The sequence below is a fragment of the Drosophila mauritiana genome, chromosome 4, assembly GCF_004382145.1.
Source record: "Drosophila mauritiana strain mau12 chromosome 4, ASM438214v1, whole genome shotgun sequence".
NCBI classification, from domain to species: domain Eukaryota; kingdom Metazoa; phylum Arthropoda; class Insecta; order Diptera; family Drosophilidae; genus Drosophila; species Drosophila mauritiana.
This window is the reverse complement of record NC_046671.1, coordinates 1,203-25,519: the sequence shown is the minus strand read 5'-3', so window position 1 is coordinate 25,519 and position 24,317 is coordinate 1,203. Positions and strand designations below refer to the sequence as shown.

The window sequence follows — 24,317 nt, the reverse complement described above, 5'->3', positions numbered from 1 at the left end:
TTTTCTAGTAAATCACTATTTTTAGGTTTAACAAGCAACAGCAACGGTTATTGTTTTAATGTCAAATGTAAATAATATTATAGTATGTGGAATGATAATTAAAAGACTTTCAATTTTTTCGTGTTGTTTTCTTTTTTACGTGTGTAAATAATTGCCAAAAACAAAGTCCTTTCTATTAACAAAAAAAGTTAAAGTTACTTCTTATCCTGATTAAGAATATGTATACTTAAAATTGTCCAATACGAATCCCTTTATCTGTTAGATACTTTTAAACGAATCTTGTATACCCGATAATTCTATAAGTAACTATAATTCATTGACCATAAACCCAGTGACGGAGACAGTCGTTTTGCATTTATAATTTTCAATTATGAAAACTCATGGTTCTTAATATTAATATTTATTTTGTAACTACCTTAAATAGAACATGTAAATAAGATAGGACATTTTCTAACTGTATTTTCATTTCATAGTGTTCTAGTTTGTTTCGATCTACAGTGCTGGCCACGGGAGTAGCACACTTCGTGTTTTATTAAATGGCGCATAGATACGAGTGATTGATTAACAATACTTATTTATTTATTTCCATATTTATATATTTCCATATACAAAACAAAAAATGTATAACTTTATTAAGAAACGAAAATGTAACATGTCTAAGACCACCGGTAAAGGCGCTAAACCTATGGCCACAATTTGTAATTTCTTTACTTTCCTCAGAATTAAACAAATTACGGGGAATAAATTGTATGTACATTTAAGGTTGAAATTGCTTTTTATGATCGATGGAAGCTCTTACTTTATTAAAAAAGAGGTGGTACTGCAGGACTTTGAATAAAGCCAAAGTCCGCCCTAATTCACAGACGCATATGTATGCATGCATAGCCTCTTGGGAATCTTTTTTCTAAATGTTTATACAACTATCAGACGTACATATATTTGTGTATTGACGCTTGTGAAAATATACATACAATGTACGTACATTTGTATAGGCATTTGTGCATATGAATCTACGCAATATCCAGTTTAAAGGCTAAACCCAGGAGGCTTGTATGTACATACACATGTATAACATACTTGAAAAAATAATGTCTATATTAGAAACATTTGCTCCAAGTGTAAAAATACTTTTAATTGTTAAATTTCATTACATACATATATGATAGCTAATTTATACAATATATGTACACATATTATACATTTGTACCTATAAAGGTCCAAAAAGCGTTCCCTTTGTTTTGTTATTGCCCCTTTTTTTGTCTGTTTTTCTTTTATAGGTATGTTTGTACAAATTTGTATGTATTTTTGTCTTCGTCGGACAACATTATTCCAAAGGTCTTCTCAGCTCAGTTTCTTGCTAATGATGATGCTTCAATCTGCCTGCTTGCTCCGTCTTAATCGAAAAAGAAACTGGATTCAAGAAGACATTATACGTTAACGGCTTGAATGTATATATGTACGTACATATGTATATATACGTAGATATATGATATAAACACTGACCAATGTGTGTATACACATATGTATACACAAGTGTGCGAGCATACCGCTTTAACCAAACGTTCTCCACCCTTTTCGGCATCGAACCGCTGACTAATTAAGCCTTTAAAATTTTTACTGAACCAAAGAGGAGAGGATAATAAAGTCATTGGGTACACGGCATAACTAAGAAGCTGTAACAGGCAATCAAAAAGTAGAAAATATATGAAATATTAAAAATTATTTTGAACCTTTTTTATATTACTGTTTTAAAGTCATTGAGTTTTATTTTTAGAGAGGAAGAACGATTTTATATTTAACGATTTGTTTAATGATTTTTTAATAAATTATGTATATTAATTTAAAAATTAAATAAATAAATAATAATAATTAAATAATAAATAATAAGTTATAAATCTAATATGTATATACATACATATATGTACATGTATATTCATGAAGACAACACTAAGAATTTCTTAAAACCAAATAACCAATAAATAATACTTAATTAATAAATAATAAGTTATAAATCAAATATGTATATACATACATATATGTACATGTATATTCATGAAGACAACACTAAGAATTTCTTAAAACCATAAACATATATACATATGTATGTATGTACATTCTTCAATACATACATAACTAAATATTGAATACATACATAACTAAATATACATAGAGTGGTAACAATGTATTATTACGAATCTACGCATAATCCAGTAGTTTTGTGCAAGTTATGAAGATGTGCAAAGTTGTTTGAAATTATTTACAATGTACATAAATATGTATGTACATATACATATACATGAGTTTGGATGAGAAAATGTACATATGTAACTGAGAATACGTGTATTTATTTTTATGACAATACTTAGAGATACATATGTATGTATTTATGTTCACAAGTATGTATAATAAAATATCTGGTTTTGTAGTTTCCAAGAATCGACAAAACGTTTTTATAAAAAAGGAATGGGACCACCAAACATACATACGTATGTGTGTATGTATGTACATTTATGTATGGGTGCATATATACACTTAAAGAAGTGTACAGGCGTACCTGCAAATACGATTGTTTTGTGCGGATATTTATACACACATATGTATACTACACTCATAAAGGGTCTGGAAAATCACACAAATGCACGTTAAACAAACATACAGACTTGTTTGTATGTGTAAGCTGTAGAAGCACAGCATGTGTCCGCTTCTTTCATAGAGAGATTTGAGTAAGACGTTAAATTACAAAAGGCATGGCACATACATACACACGTATGTATATACATCCATATAAAATACATACAAACGCATGGGTATCAAAAGAATCTGACGATACCAGATTTAATCCTGCTGTGCACTTGCAGGAAAAATGTTATTTTTTGTTTTAATGCCGGACAAGGATACACACCATACACATCTACATATGTATGTATGTACAGAGTAGTTTTATCGTTAGGAAATTCATTGTCTAGACTAATCAACGGTTGTTGTAAAATATAAATTTTTGACTGCCCTTTTTCAAATATGTAAATTTCAGATCGCAAATTTAGGTACAACGCAGTTATCCATGTAACTGTAATAACTAAATTTCTTCGTATAGACATATATGCGCATACGTGCATGTATATACATGTTCGTCAATGGACTGATCAAAATGTACATACATATGTATGCACATATATACATATTTATGTATATATATGTAAGCACTAGCATGGTGACTTATTATTAATTAATTTAGGTTAGCTGCAATTTCTTTCCTAGTCTTTTACATACATCTGTACATATTAAAGCTCTTTGCTTAAAACGTTTCGAAAGATTTATATTTTATTGTAGGTAAGATATACATACATACGTACATATACGGATATACATATACAGGACCGTTCGAAGGCATTCGAAGAGCGTACACATAATGCTATAAATAATATTTTGTACACATACTTATATTAAAATCAATTTTTTTTTAAAGTAAGGATGTGACTTTTTAAAAAAAATTTTGAAAAGTAAAGATGTGACTTTTTTAAAATTTTATTAATTAATTAATTAATATTATTAAAATAAATAATAATGAAATAATAATAATTGAAATATTAATATATACGTTGAAAAGTATATAACGGCCAAAAACTGCCTAAGACTGTTACACCTACACTTTTAAAAGTTATGTACCAAAAACAGGCAGATACCCACTTCTAACGATCACAAATTATAAAACCCTCGGAGGTTTCCAAAATACGTCTTTTTGGGATTACATATATATAGAGTTTATTTCTTCAAAAACACCAACTCCTTAAATGATGGGCTGAAACGACAGATGCCACCGGAAAGTACATATGAATAATTTTGGACAGACAAATTCATTGAATATTAATGGCATAAAAGGAAAATAATTATTCTTTTTCTATTCAATTCGATACATTTTACTAAATTAGACGACTAATTATTATCTTTATCAAAACTTTGGCTTTCCAAAGCTACCTTATAGACTATGTAACACTACATACAGAACTGAAATGGACTACTAGGCCAAATGTTATTTATTTGTTCAAGCCGTGTTTTTTTTAATTACACGGGTTATAAACAAACAAATCTCAGAAATTTTATTTTTCTTAAAGTAGTGTGTGCCTTGAATATTAAATACTTGTTTCGTTAAACACAGCCAAAAATACTAACAGTTCGGAATGAGACTCTTTTCCATCATTAAAGTAAAACATTGATTGACATGAATTTATATACTTTGTTATATAAATTTGTTTAGAACATTGTCGTTATACTCACCCAAATACTTTATAGACCGCAAAATGTCTTTTAGATTAAAGCTGTATATCAGATAAATGCAATTGATTGACCCTAGCCGAATCAATCTAGTTATGTCCGTACATTCTCTCGTCTCGGAAACTATAAAAGCAAATTTGGTTCGAGACAGTGTTGTTGAATACAGAACCAAGGGGCGAAGTGTGGCAATCGAAATATTAATTTTAAAAGTTATAAACAAGTGTTTAAGCGCTGTCAGAAGAAACATTTATTTAAGCATCAACATTGCTATTACCACATACTTAATGGGGTTGGGAACTTTTTAATTTTTGACTTAGTATCCATTTTTGCTCTTAGATTATAGAGTATACTACTCTATGAATATTATATAATATTTATTGAAACTAGTATACTAAATATACCAATAACATTGGAAAAAAGAAGGACTTTGGAACCTTACCAAAACAGTCTTGATAGAATATAAAACAGTTATGTATGTTTTGATTAAGAATGCTCTTCGCAAGGGCAAGGCAATAATAGATAAATCCATCGTAAAAATACATGTTTATATTTTAATGTATTCACATATACATATATGGATATTCCATATTCAATATTAATTCATAAGTGCGTAGCCTTAGCCTCTCAAAAACCACAAATGGGAAGGAGATAGCGAAAATAAAGATTGAATCCGAGAGTGTTGCCAATAGCTTTTGCGTTTTTTGCTTAAAAATAATATCGTAAAGCCGAGGACAAAAATTTACCCGCATGTTAGCGTAAAAATATCTAGGTTAACATCACTGGCACCGAAAATTATCTTGACTCACGTACGAGTATATGTATTGTGTGGCCATCTTCGATCTGCCCGCCTTCGCCGACTGTTCGTGATCCGTAGGTACACATAGGCATTTAAATCACCAATGCACTTGTTACTGTATTGTATTTATGTTTGTGAACCTACACGTATCTATGTAGAATCTGTACAAGTATCTGTGTTAGGACAACGGTGTGTGTGAGAGGAGATCCGAACTGCTCCATGTAAACTAACGAAGCATTGCAACAGCTAGTGTTAATGTCGCTCAGTCCACTCGTAAGAAACGCAGGAATAAGACGCAGCATTAAAAAAATATGGACTTGTCTTACAAAACTGATTTTCATTGTTCGCTACTTAAAATTTAGTGATAAATATATTACTTCGGGACTGAAAATCTTATGAATATACGTGTGAGATTTGGCGATACCATTCATTACTTAGGAAGCCGTGCGCATAAGCTCACACAATTATAATAATTAAGTTATATGAATATTAAATATTAAAACCAACTGTTTAATCAAAGAGTTTCCTTAAAATTGTTAAAGTTGCTGATCAAAAGTGGAAATTTATGCGTGCCGTTAATTGAAAAACCAATCTTTCAAAAATGTTCACGCCGACGGTTAATATTATTTAACAGGATAATTTAATTCATAAAACGACGTAGTTGTGGACTAACTTTAATGAAATGGACGCCTACGCGTTACCAACATATTTTCCCCTTGCGTAAGTTTTTATTTGCATATTCGACAAGTAAGCCTCACAATAGATAAATAATAATAAATATAAAAAAGTAATAATAATAACGAGTAACGTGTATAAAAATGTTTATTATTATTATAATTATATAATAATATAATAATAATAAACTTTTTTTTACCCGTTGCTCGTAGAGTAAAAGGAATCGCTGAAACGTATGTAACAGGCAGAAGGAAGCGTTTTAGACCAGACACAAAGTATATACATATATTCTTGATCAGGATCAATAGCCGAGTCGATCTGGATAAGTCCGTCTGTCCGTATGAACGTCGAGATCTCAGAAAAAAAATCTAGAAGATTGAGATTCAGCATACAGATTCTAGAGACAAAGCAGCGCAAGCTTGTTGCCACGCCCACTCTAACGCCCACAAACAGCACAAAACTATCACTTATCAAAAATGTTTTGTTTTTTCACATTTTTATTAGTCTTTTACATTTCTATCGATTTGCAAAAAAACATTTTGCCAACGCCCTAAAACCGTCCAAAACTGGCATGCCCACACTTTTGCAAAATGTTTTGATATTTTTTCCTTATTTTATTAGTCGTGAAAATTTCTACCGAATTGGCAGAAACCGTTTTGCCTTGCCCACTCTAACGCCCTAAAATCCTCCCAAAAACTGCTACGTCCACATTTGTAAAAAATTGTGAGATATTTTTTTTTCATAATTTGATTAGTTTATTATTAATTAGTTCATTAGAAATTTAAGCTTCTATGGATTTGCACTCACACACTTTTCAACATTTTTTTTTTTAATTTTTTCTCATTTTATTCCTAAATATCTATCGATATCCCAGAAAAATTATGCAATTTGGCATCCATGCTAGCTGAGTAACGGGTATCTGATAGTCAGGGAACTCGACTATAGCACTCTCTCTGGTGAAATTGCGGACGTGCCTGTTTTTGCGGTTAAGAGCGATCGTTGAAAAAATGCTTTTGGAATATCGATAGAAGTCGTAATCTATTTTCGAATTTAAAACGCTGTATTCAAAGGCAATGCTAAAGTTAACATCGAAATTATTAGCAAAAGAAAATTATCTTGGCGTTTACTCAGCTAATAATAAATAGTAAATAATTAAAATACTTTTAAAAAATGAGAGCCTAATTTTTTTGTTGGTTGGTCGAGAAGTAACTTGATAGATAGCAATAGATAGAAATTTACAAGACTACATGAAAAACAAGAGAGACAGCTATAATCAAATCTTCCCGACTATCACATACCCGTTACTCAGCTAGTGAAAGAGCGAACCCAAAATTTCATAATTGTTCTGACGTATCAATAGATATTGGGGAATAAAATGAGAAAAAATAAAAAAATTTACAGAATTGTGGGCGTTGCCATTTTGGGTGTTTTGTAATTGTTAGGAGTGGCGAAGTGTTTTTGGTATACCATAAAAATGGACAACAAATTGACAAGACTAACAAGTCAACTAATAAAAGTCAAAACATTTTGCAAAAGTGAGGGCGTGGCAGTTTGGACGGTTTAGGGGCGTTAGAGTGGGCGTTGCAACATGGTCCATACGATCGGACTGACATGACCACATAAACTCGGCTCTTGATCCTGATCAAGAATATATATCTTGGTATAGTCGAAAACGGCTTCTTCTGCCTCTTACTCTACGAGTAAAGGGTATAACTACCCTGTTCATAATAAAAAAATGAAAAATTATTTTCATATTTTTTCATAATTTTATTAGTCGCTTATATTTCTATCGATTTGCCAAAAAACTTTTTGGCATGCCCACTGTAGCCGCCAAACCGGTTACGCCCACACGTGAACAATTTGAACAATTATTAAATTTTTTCTCATTGTGTTCTCCAATCTATTGATATTCCAGAAAAATTATGAATTTTCGCGTTCGCATTCACACAAGCTGAGTAACGGGTATCTGATAGTCGGGGAACTCGTCTATAGCTTTCTCTCTTTGTTTTGTGCTATTTTGGGCTTTTGGGTGTGGAAGCGTTCTGAAACAAACTTAGCAGGTTAGGCATCACTAGAAAATCATGATTAATCTGAACTTCTAGCATATATATATATAGTTCCTTAGGTCTTGGCCGGAAAAACGATCATGGCTAGATCGATTGATGAAGGATACCAACTCTAAAAAGTCTGAAACGTTTCTTTCTCCCTAAGTAGTAATAATTATGACCACAAAAATGTATACCTAAATACGATATTTTTAGGTGATTAGAGACGATTTATTTCATTTGATATTTGATAATATTTAAGTGTCTTTAAATAAGTTAAAGACTCAGATGTTGAAATAATACTTATAGATGATAAAAATAATTTAACAAAAAATGTATTTTATTTTCTATAGGTATTCTGAATTGCAGTTTTTAGCGTCCAGGAGAGCAGCTGCCGTCGCTGCAGCGGCCACTGTTTCACCAGGATTACCATGCATAAACCAACATCACCAAACTGACGTTTCAAGCTCAATAACAGTTCCATCAATGATTCCATCGGGTGGACCACCAGATTCAATAAAAACTTCAATTCAACCACAAATATGCAATGAAAACAACCTTCATGGAAATGCTGGCCACCAGCACAATCATCAGCCTCAACATATTCACAATATAAATGTTACTGGGCAGCCACATGCACATGACTTTCACCCGGCCTATAGAATTCCCGGATATATGGAACAGTTGTATTCTCTTCAACGAACTAATTCAGCTTCATCATATCACGGTATTTACCTTATTGCATATGTAAAAAAGTAACCTTAAAATGTGTGGATTTTTGTTTGTTAGATCCCTATGTCAATTGTGCATCAGCATTCCATCTTGCCGGACTTGGTTTGGGATCAGCTGATTTTTTGGGCAGCCGAGGCTTGAGCTCTTTGGGTGAACTGCATAATGCGGCTGTAGCAGCAGCAGCAGCCGGATCTCTCGCAAGTACTGATTTCCACTTCAGTGTCGATGGAAACAGGCGGTTGGGTAGCCCTCGACCACTAGGAGGAAGTATCCGTGCCAGCATAAGCCGCAAACGAGCACTTTCGTCATCGCCTTATTCCGATTCATTTGATATTAATTCAATGATTCGGTTTTCGCCAAACTCTTTAGCCACAATTATGAACGGTTCTCGAGGAAGCAGCGCGGCTAGTGGTTCTTACGGTCATATTTCTGCTACCGCCCTAAATCCCATGTCTCATGTACATTCAACTCGTCTGCAACAGATACAAGCTCATTTGTTGCGTGCAAGTGCAGGTCTGTTAAATCCGATGACACCACAACAAGTTGCTGCATCTGGATTTTCTATAGGGCATATGCCAACCTCTGCTTCTTTGAGAGTAAATGACGTACATCTTAATCTAAGCGATTCACCTAGCCAGATAACAACATCTCCAACTCCCAGGCTTGGTACAAAGGATGTAAGCCATGTCCCAGCTGCAGCATTCTCGGTAATTGGTACCTTATTTAAATTATTAAAAATGATTATAATATATCGTTTATCTAGTTGAAAAACTTAGATGATGCAAGACAGAAAAAGGGACCCTTTAAAGATGTTGTCCCCGAGCAGCCTTCATCGACATCTGGTGGCGTAGCACAAGTAGAGGCCGACAGTGCCTCTTCACAGTTATCTGACCGTTGTTACAACAACGTGGTAAATAATATTAAAAGCGTTCCTGGTGACGTTAAAGTAAACAGCCGTTTGGATGAGTATATTAACTGCGGATCAATTTCGATTCCGTCAAATGAATATGATTGTGCTAATGCTGACACAACGGATATCAAGGATGAACCTGGAGATTTCATTGAAACAAATTGTCATTGGCGTAGCTGTCACATTGAGTTCATTACGCAAGATGAACTTGTTAAACATATAAATAATGATCATATTCAAACAAATAAGAAAGCTTTTGTCTGTCGATGGGAAGATTGTACACGCGGTGAAAAACCATTTAAAGCGCAGTATATGCTTGTTGTGCATATGCGTCGTCATACCGGTGAAAAGCCACACAAATGCACGGTAAGATTAATAAATTATATAAAAAATATTATATGAGTTCCATTTTTAATCATGTGTAAATTAGTTTGAAGGCTGCTTTAAGGCATATTCACGTTTGGAAAACCTCAAAACTCATTTACGATCACACACAGGAGAAAAACCATACACTTGCGAGTATCCGGGATGTAGCAAAGCTTTTAGTAATGCTAGTGATCGCGCAAAACACCAAAATCGAACACACAGTAATGAGGTAAGTCTTTCCTCTAAATAAAAAATAATATTTTTCAGTTATAGCTATTTTTAGAAACCGTACATTTGTAAAGCACCTGGATGCACAAAACGTTACACCGACCCGAGCTCTTTGAGAAAACATGTAAAAACAGTCCATGGTGCAGAATTTTATGCAAATAAAAAACATAAGGGGTTGCCTCTAAATGACGCAAACTCTCGGTTACAACAAGACAACAGTCGGCATAATCTTCAAGAGAACAATATCGACTCAAGCCCTTGCAGTGAAGACTCACATTTGGGAAAAATTTTGGGCACGTCTAGTCCTAGCATTAAATCTGAATCAGATATAAGCTCATCAAACCATCAGTTAGTAAATGGAGTTCGAGCATCTGACAGTTTGGTAACATATTCACCTGATGATCATGCTGAAAATCTTAATTTGGATGACGGCTGGAATTGTGACGACGATGTGGACGTCGCAGACCTACCAATTGTGTTACGTGCTATGGTGAATATTGGTAACGGAAATGCGTCCGCCTCGACTATTGGAGGGGCTGTTTTGGCTAGGCAACGGTTTCGAAGTCGTCTTCAAACTAAAGGTATAAATTCAAGTACGATTATGCTTTGTAACATTCCGGAAAGCAATCGTACTGTTGGAATTAGCGAACTTAATGAGCGTATTACAGAACTGAAAATGGAGCCAGGTGCTGCTCGTGAAATTAAAATTCCAATGCTCCCAAATACGACCATAGGAGGATATCCGGAAGACCCTTTACAAAACCAAACAAGTTATCGTAATACAGTATTGAATAAGCAGGGAGCTGTTTCCGGATCGATGCAAGGGCAGTCTCGTCGCGATAGTCAAAATTCCACTGCAAGCACTTATTACGGTAGCATGCAAAGTCGTCGTAGCAGTCAATCATCCCAGGTGTCTTCTATACCTACCATGCGACCGAAACCCTCGTGTAACTCGACTACGGCTTCCTTTTATGATCCCATTTCACCAGGGTGTTCCCGGCGCTCTAGCCAAATGTCAAATGGTGCTAATTGCAATTCATTTACTTCCACATCAGGACTACCCATATTAAGCAACGAATCGAACAAAAGCTTGAATGCATGTATTAGTAAACCGAATCTCGGGGTTCAGGGTGTTGGAATTTACAATAGTAGTCTACCCCCGCCTCCATCGTCTCACCTAATTGCAACAAACTTGAAGCGCTTACAGCGGAAAGATTCAGAAAATCACAATTTCACTAGCGGACGATTTTCTATTCCTAGTTATATGCATTCTATACACATAAAAAACAACAAACCAGTCGGAGAAAACGAATTTGATAAAGCAATAGCGAATAATACACTTCGACGTCAAACTGAGCCAGTGCCAAACTTAAACTTAGATCCATTAACGAATATTCCTCGGTTCAGTACAACACCGCATAGCTTTGATGTTAATGTTGGAAAGACTAATAATATAGAATCGTCAATTAATAAGGATAGCTTAAGAAAGGATCTGTGCACTGTTTCAATTAAGGCTGACATGGCAATGACTGGTGACCAACATCCAAATGAAAGAATAAATCTGGACGAAGTTGAAGAACTTATACTTCCCGATGAAATGCTTCAGTACTTAAACTTGGTAAAAGACGACACAAATCATTTGGAAAAAGAACATCAAGCTCTACCTATGTGGTCAAATGTATCCGAAACTATAGCTTCAAACCACTACCGAGAACAATCAAATATATATTACTCCAATAAACAAATTTTAACACCGCCTTCTAACGTTGATATACAACCAAATACAACAATGTCTACAGTACAAGACAAATTTGCAATGACGGCGATCGGGGGTTCATTCAGTCAAAGACAATCAAGTACCTTAACTGTAACAAATGAACATGGGCATGCCAAATGCGAAAGCTTCCATCACCATTCTCAAAAATATATAAACACTGACATTGGCTCCAAGCAGGAATCAACATTACGGTCAGCCTATCAACGGCAAACAGAAAAATCAAATTATAATCAAATCATAGACTCATCGATGACTAGTTTGCCGGAACTTAATGTAGATTCAATATATCCTCGAAACGAAACAGAAAATATATTTAAAGTACACGGAGACCATGATAATGAAATCCAATGCGGAATTATAAGTCAATCTCAAATGTCTCCTTCCACTAATTTTAATAATGATGGTCAGTTTTCTACCGTAAATATGCAACCAATAACAATATCCAAATTATTTCCCCCTGAACCACAAAAAATAGTTTGTGACACCCAAGCGAGTAATACTTCAGTCATGCATTTAGACACATATCAGCGTACTCTGGAATATGTACAAAGTTGTCAAAACTGGATGGAGACGAACAACACATCTACCAATCAAATACAAAGCCTCCCGGGAATGCCGGTAAACACTACATTGTGGCCTGATGTTAGCAGCTCTACACATCCATATCATGGGACAAATATGGTTATCAACGATATGACAACATCCCTTACTTCCTTACTCGAGGAAAATAGATACCTTCAAATGATGCAGTAAAAAATGTTATCTAGATAAAACTTACAAGAAACAGGTCAAAATAAACTATTTTATTCTTTTTAGTTTGTATTTCCTTTTAGGCAATAGGATATACGCAATAAAAAAATTACAGAACAAAATTACAGTAAAATCCTATTTAAGCACTGTAATATTTTATACAAATGTTTTTTAATCGAGTTAATTTTATTCTACAATAACGAGTCTTTTATTTAAAATACATGTAACAATATAATGTCTTCCGAGCTATTTTAGAAATTAAAATGCAAATTATAATCTTACTAAATAATTATTTTTACAGAGTTTATTTCCCGTTAATACCGGTTCACAATAATATTAATTATGACGCTACCATCAAAAAAAGTCGTTGCATACTCGTGGGCTTATATTTATATGGAATAATTAAAATTATAAAATATTGGTTTATATATTCGGTAAAGGGGCGTACATATTTGTACAAACATGTTAACCAAATTCTAAATTTGTAATTCCAGATTCTAAAAGAATTCCAATCAATTACCGAAACCTAAAAAGACAGAACGCTATAGCTTATTTCCTCGACTATCAGATCCGTTACTCAGATAGTAGGAGTAAGAGGGCGAAATTTCGGATTATGAATTAATAAATAATATATTTTTTAAAAGGCACATATATATCAATTACTGTTTCAATTACCTTTAGAGACCCCTGTATATTTTAAATTCGTATTTTAATTTTATTTTTGGAAATATTTTTTAAGGAATTTAGCAAAAGAATAAAAGGTTTAAAACTCAATTAAACGTTTCATTTGTAGTAAAAGAGCACACATTAATATTTAATTGCTTTTTTAATTATAATTGGTTTTTGTCAGAATGTTGTTTAGTTTTCAAATCACCTTTTTTCGATTTAATTTTTATCTATGTAAATTGCTTTGTGTTTCTATTACATTCTTCATAATGTAAATATATTGGTTATTGGACTATAATAAATAAATATAATTATGTGCAATATAAGAACACATTTTTCGTCATGATCTTTAAATTTAGTTTTCACTTATAAAAGTTATTTTGTCTAAAAGTTTTATTAATATCTAATTTCTTTAGTGTGTTCGATTTTTAATCCAAAACTGTGTTACATAATGAGACCTCTATTTAATTACAATGAAGTTGATCAAACAAATTAAAAGATTACAATGTAACATAAAATTTAGAGATATAGAACGAAATATTTACAAAAAAAACGGTAAAAAAAAAGGTATAACTGGAATAACTAAATTGTTTTCCTATTTTGGGGTAGACAATACCACAACAGCTCGTGTGGTACTAGCAGTTGATGGGTTTCAATTGATTCCAATTTTTAAAACCAGCGAACATCAATATATCGTACTAAACATGACCTTTGTTTCATTATCACATAAACGAAAATATTTGCGAGGTTTAAGAGTTTGCGACTCCCTAAGCTTACCATAAACCTTTCTTTTATTGATTTTTTTTTTGTTTTGTTTTTTATTTCTGCATTCTTAGCTCTTTTGCCATACCGACACTGTTCATGTTCACAGCAGAATTAAATTTGAAAATGAGTTCGTAATGTAAATTGAAGGCAGGAGCCCTACATAATTGATCTTTTGAGAAGTAAAATTTCCATGTTTGTCTTTATATGTGTTGTTTACATTTGATTTTTGGTTATATACAGTTTAATTGTACACACTATCCTCAAAAAATAATTGAAATATGAAAATAATATTTTATTTTTGACCTTTGGGTTAAGAACAAACAACCAGATTAAACAAATTAAACTGACTTTTTGGTAAAAGATGGTTTATAGCATTTCCTGCGGCAGATCTGGTTATGTTTCGTTCGTTCACGTTGGCTGTTAACGGATTGTTGATGTAATAGATTTATTCTATCAATATAACGAGATAATAACGTAAACCAACTCTAATAGGTACAAACGATTTTTTCTAATGATGTGTTGTCATGTGTAAACTAAATATCCCGTGTGAAACCAAAACGAATTCAATGTTGTCAAGATCTATGTTCTCGATTGTTCTTCAGTAATGACACAAAGACTTTCCAGAGTAGATAATGTGATAGCAGCATACGTTTCATTAACTGCCGCTTTGAAATTTAGTCTGTTAATCGATGTACACCCTTGCATAGCGACTACACAAATGGATTTATGAAGCATTTTTATAGTGGTCAATATCCTAAAACCGAGCTAGTACGAGCTGATCATAGTAATGTTGAGTTAAGTGTTGAAAAAATACTCCCAAACACTCTCAAGCATTGTCTGGTCCTAAACGTGGTGTTGCAGCCTTCATGTCATGAGAACCTCACATTGAAATTATTTAACATTAAACATGTTAAGTTTTTAAAATAATTTTATAAAATTTTAGTCATTGTGTCCAATCATTTGGGTAGAGAGGTGGCTGTGTAACACTCGAATCAAAAACAACACAAAGATAAAAATATCGCGCACTCCAAATGTTGAATGGAAGCAGATGAGATCAATTTAGATTCTTTGGAGATTATATTTACTACACCATAAATGTATATTTTATGTAAATAGTTATTATTCCGAGTTGCAATTTAAATGTTTTATGTATTTTATAATATTATAATTTAATACTTAACCAAACAAAACAATATATTTTCTGCAACTTATTGCTAAATAGTTCACAGCGCGAAAAACTCTATGAGAAGGCTAAAAAACAACCGGAGTATTGTGGCACATTGAAATTATTTTAGCAAAATGTTTCTGGAACATCTTCGACTCCATCGCTGGCTTCTGTGTCTTCCTTGATCTTTTTCTTTCTTCTAACATTAATGAGTTGCTTGGATGTGGATTCGGAACTGGAACTTACATATTTACATGGATGCTTACTAGGTTTTTAATGGTAAACTTCCCTTTTATATGCTCCGTGTGAATACAGCATTACAATGCCCTCTAGCTCGATAGTTCAATATGTATGCGATAGGCCGATACAGCCGATACTGATAATCTGCTCTAGGACTGATAGTGTACACACAACGTTTGAGCGTTGCTCAGGAAGTTTTTTTAATAAGTATTTGTTTACATTGACTAATCGATTTTTTGTGTTAAACAACTTTAAAAAAAATGAGCTAAACCTAAAATAGCCAAATGGATATTTTTAATTTAAAAATATTTATGCACAAACAGTGAATCAGCGGCACATAAAATTAATTCGCATTGAATTCAATCGATATTATAAAGTTATATTATTAAGGAGAGAGAATGTAGTGCTAAATAATAATAAAAATGACAAATGGGGAATTGATGCCCAAACTCAACTACAAGCTGATCATTCACAAAACCAAAAATAAATATGTTGCGAAAGGAATTGTCTTGTGTAAACATTATACATATGTTACATGTACTGTGTATTATTATCATATTCGGTTCTCAGCATTATTGCGTTAGCTGCATTGAAGAATTGCCGGCTCAGGTGTTATCTCCCTTAAATGACATAGTCGCCCAGTTTAACTTGCCATCAATACCAGTTCAATCAACAGCTTCCAGCTATGGCAATCGATCAATTGGTAACAATATAGAACGTGTTATAGACTCTCAATCTAAAAATTATTTTACACACTTGAGCTTCGACTTTATGCACAATGTTTTGTTTGCGGGTGCTACAAATAAAATACTTAAACTTAACGAAAACCTTCGAGTGCTGGCTGAGGCTGTTACTGGGCCGTTACATGATTCCCCTCAATGTCACGCAGGAGGCTGTCCGGAAGATATTGAGACATCGCTTGTCAATAACTTCAACAAAATTCTCGTAGTAAGCTACGCGCACGATGGTATTCTCATAGCGTGTGGAAGCATTCGACAAGGTAAAATGGCAAACACATATCAAAATAAAAATAAGAGACTTAAGTCGCTGGCTTCGTATGGAACCGAAACCCCTGACATATTGTATTGGTTTATAGAAGTTATTGGTCATTATTTGTAGTCATTGTAGACCAATGTCTCAGTGTTTTTGGGCTCCATATAAAAAAGCATCGACAATGAGTAATTAATCGAAAGTGCGGAAGGAATATGATTATAAAAAATATGAAACATCGTCAATTTCATCATTTTTCTGGCATATCGATAGAAATTTGAAAAACTGTAATAATATGTAACAAAAAATGTACAAGACATATAAATATTTAGATTTATACAAAATTAAAAAATATTTAATCATTTTTCAAAAGTGTGGACGTTTATATTCTTATAGGGTCGAAATCGTTTCATTCTGCATTTTACATACTTTTAAACAAATCCCTCTTACTCTACAAGTATAACAAATAATACAAATATATATAGAAATTGGCTAGACAGCGTTCGTATGGACGGACAGGCAGACGGACATAAGTAGATCGACTCGGTTAGTCATCAAGATAAAGATTTGTAATACTTTATACGTTCGGAAACGTTCCCTTCTACATGTAGTATACATATTTACTTTACAAGTTAGACTTAGGTGTTATATTTTGTCCTTAAAATAGGTTAAAAAAAATTCCGCGATAATAATTAAATAATCTTTATTTTCAGGAGCCTGCGAAATTTATAGCCTGCCACGTTTTCCGGCAACGCCCCAGTTCTTCGCAGTTCCTTTGGCTGCTAACGATGAAAACGCGTCTACATATGCATTTGTAGGTCCGGCGAGATATGCATGGAAAGAAGAGGATATTTTATATGTGGGGACAACATTTACGAATGTTGGTGATTATCGCCATGACGTGCCAGCCATTTCGTCCCGCCGACTTGATGATTTAAACTATGCTGAATTCTCAATACAGCAGTCAATTATAAATATCGATGTAAAATATCGGGATCATTTTCTAGTCGATTATATTTACGGCTTTAATTCTTCTGAGTATGCGTACTTTATAATTGTTCAAAAAAAATCACATTTAGCTGATGAGGCCGGTTATGTAACACGCTTGGCACGCATTTGCATTACAGATCCTAATTACGACAGCTATACTGAAATAACTGTTCAATGCACTGCAACTGAAAACAATGTTGACTACAATATTGTGCGGGATGCGAAAGTAACCCCAGCCAGCCACAAATTGGCGCAAAAAATGGGCATAAAAAAAGACGATAATGTCTTAATAACCGTTTTTTCTCCCTCAAAAGAAATAAGTAATCAGCCAGAAAGTATGTCTGCTATGTGTATATATAGCATTAAAGATATTGAAGACATGTTTATTGAAAATATCCATCTGTGTTTTAACGGAACCACAAAAGATCGAAATTTGGGCTATATATCCGGCACCATTAATGATGGCAGATGTCCAATAGTTGGTTCGCTCGGTAACATTTACAACTTTTGCTCTGTGGGACTTAAAATAAGCGGAGTATCCCCAATCACTGCACACGCACTTTTTCATTTTGATAATGTTTCAGTTACTTCAGTCACAGCAACTTCAACGACTGATCAACAGCATTCTCTTGCATTTCTTGGAACGAACATGGGAGTGATCAAAAAAGTTTTATTATCTGGTCAAAGTCCAGGCGAGTACGAGGAAATAGTTGTGGATGCTGGAAATCGTATACTACCAAATACAATGATGTCGCCAAAAAATGATTTTCTTTACGTACTTTCTCAACGAAAAATAACTAAGCTTAGAATTGAACACTGTTCTGTGTACACGAATTGTTCCGCTTGCTTAGAGTCTCGGGATCCTTTTTGTGGATGGTGTTCCTTGGAGAAGCGGTGCACTGTTCGATCAACATGCCAGCGAGATACATCTGCATCAAGGTGGCTTTCATTAGGTAGTGGACAGCAATGCATAGAATTTGAATCTATTATCCCAGAGAAAATACCAATTTCCGAATTATCACACCTGCATTTAATAATTCGAACTTTGCCCGAACCTTTCAATGCAAAATACCGATGTGTTTTTGGAAATTCCACCCCCATTGATGCTGAAATTTTGGAAAACGGACTCGGATGTGCTACTCCCCCATTAGATGAAAGACCATTAATACCAACAAACAGTGATCATATTTTGGTGCCATTGTCAGTAAGAAGTTCGGAGACAAATAAGGATTTTGTATCAAGGAATTTTGCTTTTTTTGACTGCTCACATCATGAAAATTGCCAGGAGTGTCTACAAAGTTCCTGGGGTTGCAACTGGTGTATTTTTGACAATAAGTGCGTTCACAAATCATTGCAATGCCGTAACATAGAAAATGCTGTAAATACTGTTGGTCACTGCCCCCACTTAAAAAAAAATCATCCGGAAATACTTCTACCTGTGAGAGTGCCAATAGAAATTAGGCTAGAGATTGAAAATTTACCAAAACCCAAGAGCGCACATGCTGGTTTTTTATGTACCATACATATTGAAGCAGCTCAGATGCTACTCCCTGCTCATGTTGAGTCAAACAAAATTGTAGTTTGCGAAAAAACACCATATTTCTACGAGACTAATACACATGAATATCAGGCGAAGGTTGTAGTTACATGGAACTTCCAGCATTATGTGGACACCGCAATCGTTACATTATACAAGTGTGACGTGTTGGGCTCTCATCGGGAACATGCTGATTGCAGTTTGTGCGTAACTCGTGATCCAAAATACAAATGTGCTTGGTGCAGCAACTCATGTGTATATAATGAAACATGCACAGATGATAAAATTTCTATTAGCTCAGGAACTAAATCGTCTATAGAAAACGAGTGCCCATTACCAAGAATTGATATTATTAAACCATTATCTGGGCCAATCGAGGGTGGAACTCTTATTACAATTGAAGGAAGTAATTTGGGCATACGAGAGGAAGATGTTCGTGGCAAAATATTTATTGGTTCTGTGCCTTGTGAACTAGAAAACTATCAAATATCGGTAAAAATTGAATGCCGGACTGGGGCAGCATTGTACGAAATGTCTGCACCCATAAAAGTTGCAAATGATGCAGGGTTTACTGAATCAAGTGTTCAGTTTCATTTTAAGAATGTGCTGTTAACAGGTTTATATCCCACAATTGGCCCTAGGTCGGGAGGGACACAATTGTCTTTAATTGGAAAGTTTTTGAACATTGGCTCAACTATGCGAGCATTTTTAGATGAGTATGAGTGTCATATAGATGTTACACAAGCTTCATCATCCCAAGTTAGTTGTACTACATCAGAAGCTACCCAACCTGAACCAATACGGTCCCTTCATCTAGTTATTGATGGTGCTAACAGAACGTTAGAATGCCAGATCTCAGCCCCAAGCATTACCAATACAAATCCGACTCGAAGTAGTTTTGGTTCTTATCAACTCCGTTCACCACCCCGGCAACCCTGCTCTATTTTTAACTATACACAGGACCCGCGTATAATGCAAATTAAGCCATTGCGTAGTTTTAAAAGTGGTGGTCGCGTCCTCACCGTTCATGGAATATATCTTAATTCCATTCAAAAACCTGAACTAGAAGTGTTTTATGACAATGAACGAGTAAATAAAACATCTTGTGTGGTGATCAACTCTAATCAAATGGAATGTCCATCTCCTCCAGTAAATTACAAATTTGAGACGTTTAAACAGACGAACAGAAAGATGGATACTGAATTGCACTTACAGAATTCTTCGTTTCCAACTGAAACCAGGTATAAAAATGAATATGAAAGAAAAAAGAGGCGAGCCGACTTTGGAGACAACTTTCGCTTATACACAAATGAAGGATCTTCGGCCAACTATTTTGTTAACACCACATTCGTTAAGGTTCATGAAACTCAACTAAACTTACAACTAAGTTTTGTAATGGACAATGTACAACTAGTTCGAAACTTGAATAAATATTTTCATGACATAAGGAGTACTATTGTCTATTTAGCAGACCCCAAATATTTGCCATTTCCCAACGACGGAGTTAAACTCTACAAGGGTGACAGCTTGGTCATAGAAGGCGAGCTTTTAAACTTGGCAGCTGATGAGTACGATGTAAATGTAACTATTGGAACTTCGCAATGCAATATTACCAGCCTGGCACTTAACCAACTTTTATGCATTCCGCCGGAGCAACAACCACTTCCAACTGATGAAAATGGTGTGGATCAATCGACTGATTTACCTCTTGTTGTCGTTAAAGTAGGTCGAAATCTTCGTTTTGTAATAGGATATCTTAAGTATGATTTAAATAAACCCTATGTTTTCTCCCATGCCTTGTTAGTCGGCATATTAACGGTAGCACTTCTGGTCGTTGTTTTTGTAATTGTACTCATAATATTCAGAAGGAAATCAACACAAGCAGAACGCGAGTATAAACGAATTCAGATACAGATGATTACATTAGAAAGCAACGTACGTTCTGAGTGTAAACAGGCATTCGCTGAGCTCCAAACGGACATGACCGACCTAACAGCAGATTTGGAGAGCACAGGCATACCAACTTTAGATCACGTGAACTATATTATGAAGGTGTTTTTCCCTGGTGTATCAGATCATCCTATTTTAAATTCTCCAAAATTTCGTGAAGGTAGCCCACAGACTAACTACGACGCAGCTATGGTACAATTTGAACAACTGATTGGCAATAAATATTTTTTATTAATGTTCATAGAAACATTAGAAGCTCAACGTTCATCATTTTCAATTCGAGACCGAGTTAACGTTGCCTCATTAATAATGGTTGTTTTAATGAACAAGATGGAATATGCCACGGAAATTTTGAAGTCCCTTTTATTACGTTTAATAGATAAATCACTTGCCAGTAAACATCCTCAGCTGATGCTAAGGCGTACTGAAAGCGTTGTTGAAAAAATGTTGACCAACTACCTAGCAATTTGTATGTACGATTACCTTAAAGAGTACGCTGGATCAAATTTATTTTTGCTTTTCAAAGCAATAAAGCATCAAATTGAAAAGGGTTTAGTGGACGCAATAACCAACGATGCCCGTTACTCACTTTCAGAAGAGCGTCTTCTGCATGAACAAGTTACCCATTCTGTTGTAATATTGCATATTTTACAAGATGATCTTGATGAAAAAGTCCAATGTCGCGTAAACGATTGGGATACCATTTCTCAAGTTAAGCTTAAAATCCTTGACGCGATTTTTAAAAACACTCCGTTCTCTATGAGGCCATCTGTACACGAAGTAGACTTAGAATGGAGGCATGGCCGAGGAGGTCATCTTACATTACAAGATGAAGACTTAACAACCAAAACCGTTAATGGATGGAAACGCCTTAACACATTAGCTCATTATGGAGTCAAAGAATCTGCAGTAATGTCACTAATTGCACGGCAAAATGATAATTATCATATACCATACAGTAAAAACCAAAATTCGGCACCATACCACAATTGTAAGTACTAAGCTCAATATTTAATATTTTAATTAACAGTTTTACCTTTTTGCAGTTTATTTTATAAACAATTCGCAAAATCATATTATTATTAACAATGATATCGAATCAGGTTTGCAGCAGCCCCGGCTTTACCATCTTGTTAAGCCCAATATACCTGATCATTATATGAACATTAAAAACTCCGTTTTATCCGGAGGATCACCAGCATTTCAATCGCATGTCGTAAATAATTGTAATGACAGGGTGAACAAAACAATACCAGAAGTCTACCTTACACGCCTTTTGGCCACAAAAGGAACTATACAAAAATTTGTTGATGATTTTTTCTCAATTATTTTAACTGTTAATGAGGAGTTGCCACCTGCCGTTAAATGGCTCTTTGACTTACTTGATGAAGCTGCGCGACGCCATGATATCGCTGATACTGATATTGTGCACGCTTGGAAGTCCAATTGTTTGCCTCTTCGATTCTGGGTTAATTTTATAAAAAATCCAGATTTTATATTTGATGTAAATAAAACATACAGCGTTGATTCCTGTTTAAGTGTCATTGCACAAACATTTATGGACGCTTGCTCAACATCAGAGCATAGACTTGGAAAAGATTCGCCGTCGAATAAGTTGCTGTTTGCTAAGGTGAGTGTAAAATACCCATTATGTTTGTTTGGAAAAGTAAACAACAAAGCGAATATTAAGTCTAGCAATACTCTAATGTCGAAAGCTTTTTTTAATTTCGAAGATGTAGCTCTTCAAAAATTCTTTGAATGAAGGCAGGGTTTAGTTTCATCTTAGTTTTCAATTTATGACAAATCGAAACTCTTCTCAGGGTACATAGACAGATGATAGCTTTTCTAAAAAGACTGTTTTTAGAAACACCGAATTTAACGAAACGTTATCAAAGAATTGAATGTAAAAAAAATTTTAAAATGTGATAAAATTGTAGTTCTTTATATAGGGGTTTGCTAGTCTTTAAATATGTTTGTTTAAAATTATTATACCCGTTACTCGTAGAGGAAAGGGGAATATTAGATCAGTTGAAAAGTGTGTAACAGGCAGAGAGAAGCTTTTCCGAACATGTAAACTATAAAAATTTTTGAACAGCACCAATAGCCGAGTCGATCTGGCCCTGTCCGTCCGTATGAAAATATAGAATGTTGAGATTAAGCATGGAAGATACAATACCAAGACGGCCTCTTCAACGCTTAAAAATTTATCTCGCATTCGCTTTACCGGAGTAACGTATAAACGGAGCACCAGGTAAACCTTCTGTTTTGTTATTTTCTTGTAAATACGGAGTCTATCAAATTAATTAATCAACCAAAAAACCTATTAACGAGGCATTATTTCTAATGACAATAAAACAAAGCAAAAACATTTTATACATTTAGACTTTAACTTCTTTTCCCTATCATTTTTTTCAAATGTCAGCCTTAAGTTTTGGAATATACATATATATTGGTAATATATATTACTTAGATGATTACCTTTAAAATAATTATACATAACTAAAAAATTTGTATATTTATAAATAATAAAGAAAAAATAAATAAATATATTATTATATATTATAATATTTTAACAAAAACATTAATATTTATTTAACTTGTTTATATTGCAGGATATTCCAAACTATAGAATTATGGTCAAAGAGTTTTACCGCGATGTGTCAAGGCTCCCTCAAATAAGCGACCAGGAAATGAGTACAGCTATGCAACAGCTATCAGTAAGGCAAAACGAAGAGTTTGATACTATATCTGCATTAAAAGAGTTATACATTTATATAACTAAATATAAGGATCAGGTAAACTGCATTATTTGAATTTTAGTAATTTTGTGTATAATCAACTTATTTACCTTTGTTTAAAGATTATGGAATCACTTGAAACTGATATTAATTGCCGAAAGATGCATCTTTCACGAAAATTAGGAAATGTCGCTGCTACACTAGATGGTGATTGCACATCTAATTGCTGACATCAATATGATTTTTTTAGAATTTTTGTAAAACTTTTACTTTTTGCCAAGATAACAATTTATTTACACTTGTCAAAAAAATTATAAATTTCAGTTAAGAAATTGTAAGGACTTATACGTATGTAAGAAAAGCCGGCTTTGTATTATAAGAACTATGCCCTATCGATCTTATTACGAAGAAAAATATACAACATTTTTGTCAAATTACAATATACGGTTAATTCTTCTTCTTTGTTGATAAAATTATATCTAGAGGATGGAAACGTTATTTCATGATCCGTTACGGCTGTCTAAAATATTAACATCAAGCTAAATGTATTTATACTTCCTCAAATGAAAACAAAATAAACCCTACAGACCAGGTCATGGTTGACGAAGCGCGAAGGCAAAGCCCTTAGCAAGGACGAAACGCAGCAGGAGGACCATCGAAGGGAGTCTCTACACTGCACAGTCGATACCGAGCCAACAGCGAACTTCGTTAGCGAAGAACTGACG

At 34.0% G+C, this 24,317-nt stretch overlaps 2 protein-coding genes and 1 long non-coding RNA gene across 8 annotated transcripts; 2 read left to right on the top strand and 1 right to left on the bottom strand.

The window, feature by feature from the left end:
- Positions 1-1,282: 1,282 nt before the first annotated feature.
- LOC117146293 lies at positions 1,283-5,287 on the bottom strand. 5 transcript variants are annotated; one of them, XR_004459789.1, is made up of 4 exons: positions 4,276-5,287; positions 3,688-3,799; positions 1,465-1,673; positions 1,283-1,410 (listed from the first exon to the last, which is right to left on the bottom strand). It is a non-coding gene; the product is annotated as an uncharacterized LOC117146293 (long non-coding RNA). The 5 variants fall into 5 exon arrangements; XR_004459787.1 differs by having other exon boundaries at positions 1,504-1,673; XR_004459786.1 differs by having other exon boundaries at positions 1,283-1,673; positions 4,276-4,395; positions 5,016-5,287.
- Positions 5,288-5,321: 34 nt separating this feature from the next.
- Positions 5,322-13,194, top strand: LOC117146291 (transcriptional activator cubitus interruptus). Of its 2 annotated transcripts, none has more exons than XM_033312304.1 (6): positions 5,322-5,788; positions 8,142-8,515; positions 8,578-9,227; positions 9,284-9,796; positions 9,928-10,025; positions 10,080-10,140. In XM_033312304.1, the coding sequence occupies exons 1-6, from the start codon at positions 5,751-5,753 to the stop codon at positions 10,138-10,140; spliced, it is 1,734 nt and encodes a 577-aa protein (XP_033168195.1). In that variant the 5' UTR covers positions 5,322-5,750. The 2 variants fall into 2 exon arrangements, with proteins under 2 accessions (XP_033168195.1, XP_033168194.1); XM_033312303.1 differs by having other exon boundaries at positions 5,326-5,788; positions 9,861-10,025; positions 10,080-13,194.
- A 2,375-nt stretch (positions 13,195-15,569) lies between these two features.
- LOC117146290 (plexin-B) lies at positions 15,570-24,034 on the top strand. Its single transcript, XM_033312302.1, has 5 exons — positions 15,570-16,387; positions 17,091-21,845; positions 21,901-22,484; positions 23,467-23,649; positions 23,715-24,034. Exons 1-5 carry the CDS (start codon positions 15,877-15,879, stop codon positions 23,820-23,822), a joined length of 6,141 nt encoding a protein of 2,046 aa, XP_033168193.1. The 5' UTR covers positions 15,570-15,876; the 3' UTR covers positions 23,823-24,034.
- Positions 24,035-24,317: the final 283 nt, after the last annotated feature.

Bases quoted from the DNA above. Each gene is read 5' to 3' on its own strand.
- LOC117146291 (XM_033312303.1), top strand. From the start codon at position 5,751: ATGGACGCCTACGCGTTACCAACATATTTTCCCCTTGC. The intron at 9,228-9,283 runs GTAATTGGTACC...TCGTTTATCTAG, and splicing joins TCCCAGCTGCAGCATTCTCG to TTGAAAAACTTAGATGATGC. The intron at 10,026-10,079 runs GTAAGTCTTTCC...AGCTATTTTTAG, and splicing joins ATCGAACACACAGTAATGAG to AAACCGTACATTTGTAAAGC.
- LOC117146290 (XM_033312302.1), top strand. From the start codon at position 15,877: ATGTTGCGAAAGGAATTGTCTTGTGTAAACATTATACATATGTTACAT. The intron at 16,388-17,090 runs GTAAAATGGCAA...CTTTATTTTCAG, and splicing joins GTGTGGAAGCATTCGACAAG to GAGCCTGCGAAATTTATAGC. The intron at 21,846-21,900 runs GTAAGTACTAAG...ACCTTTTTGCAG, and splicing joins TTCGGCACCATACCACAATT to TTTATTTTATAAACAATTCG.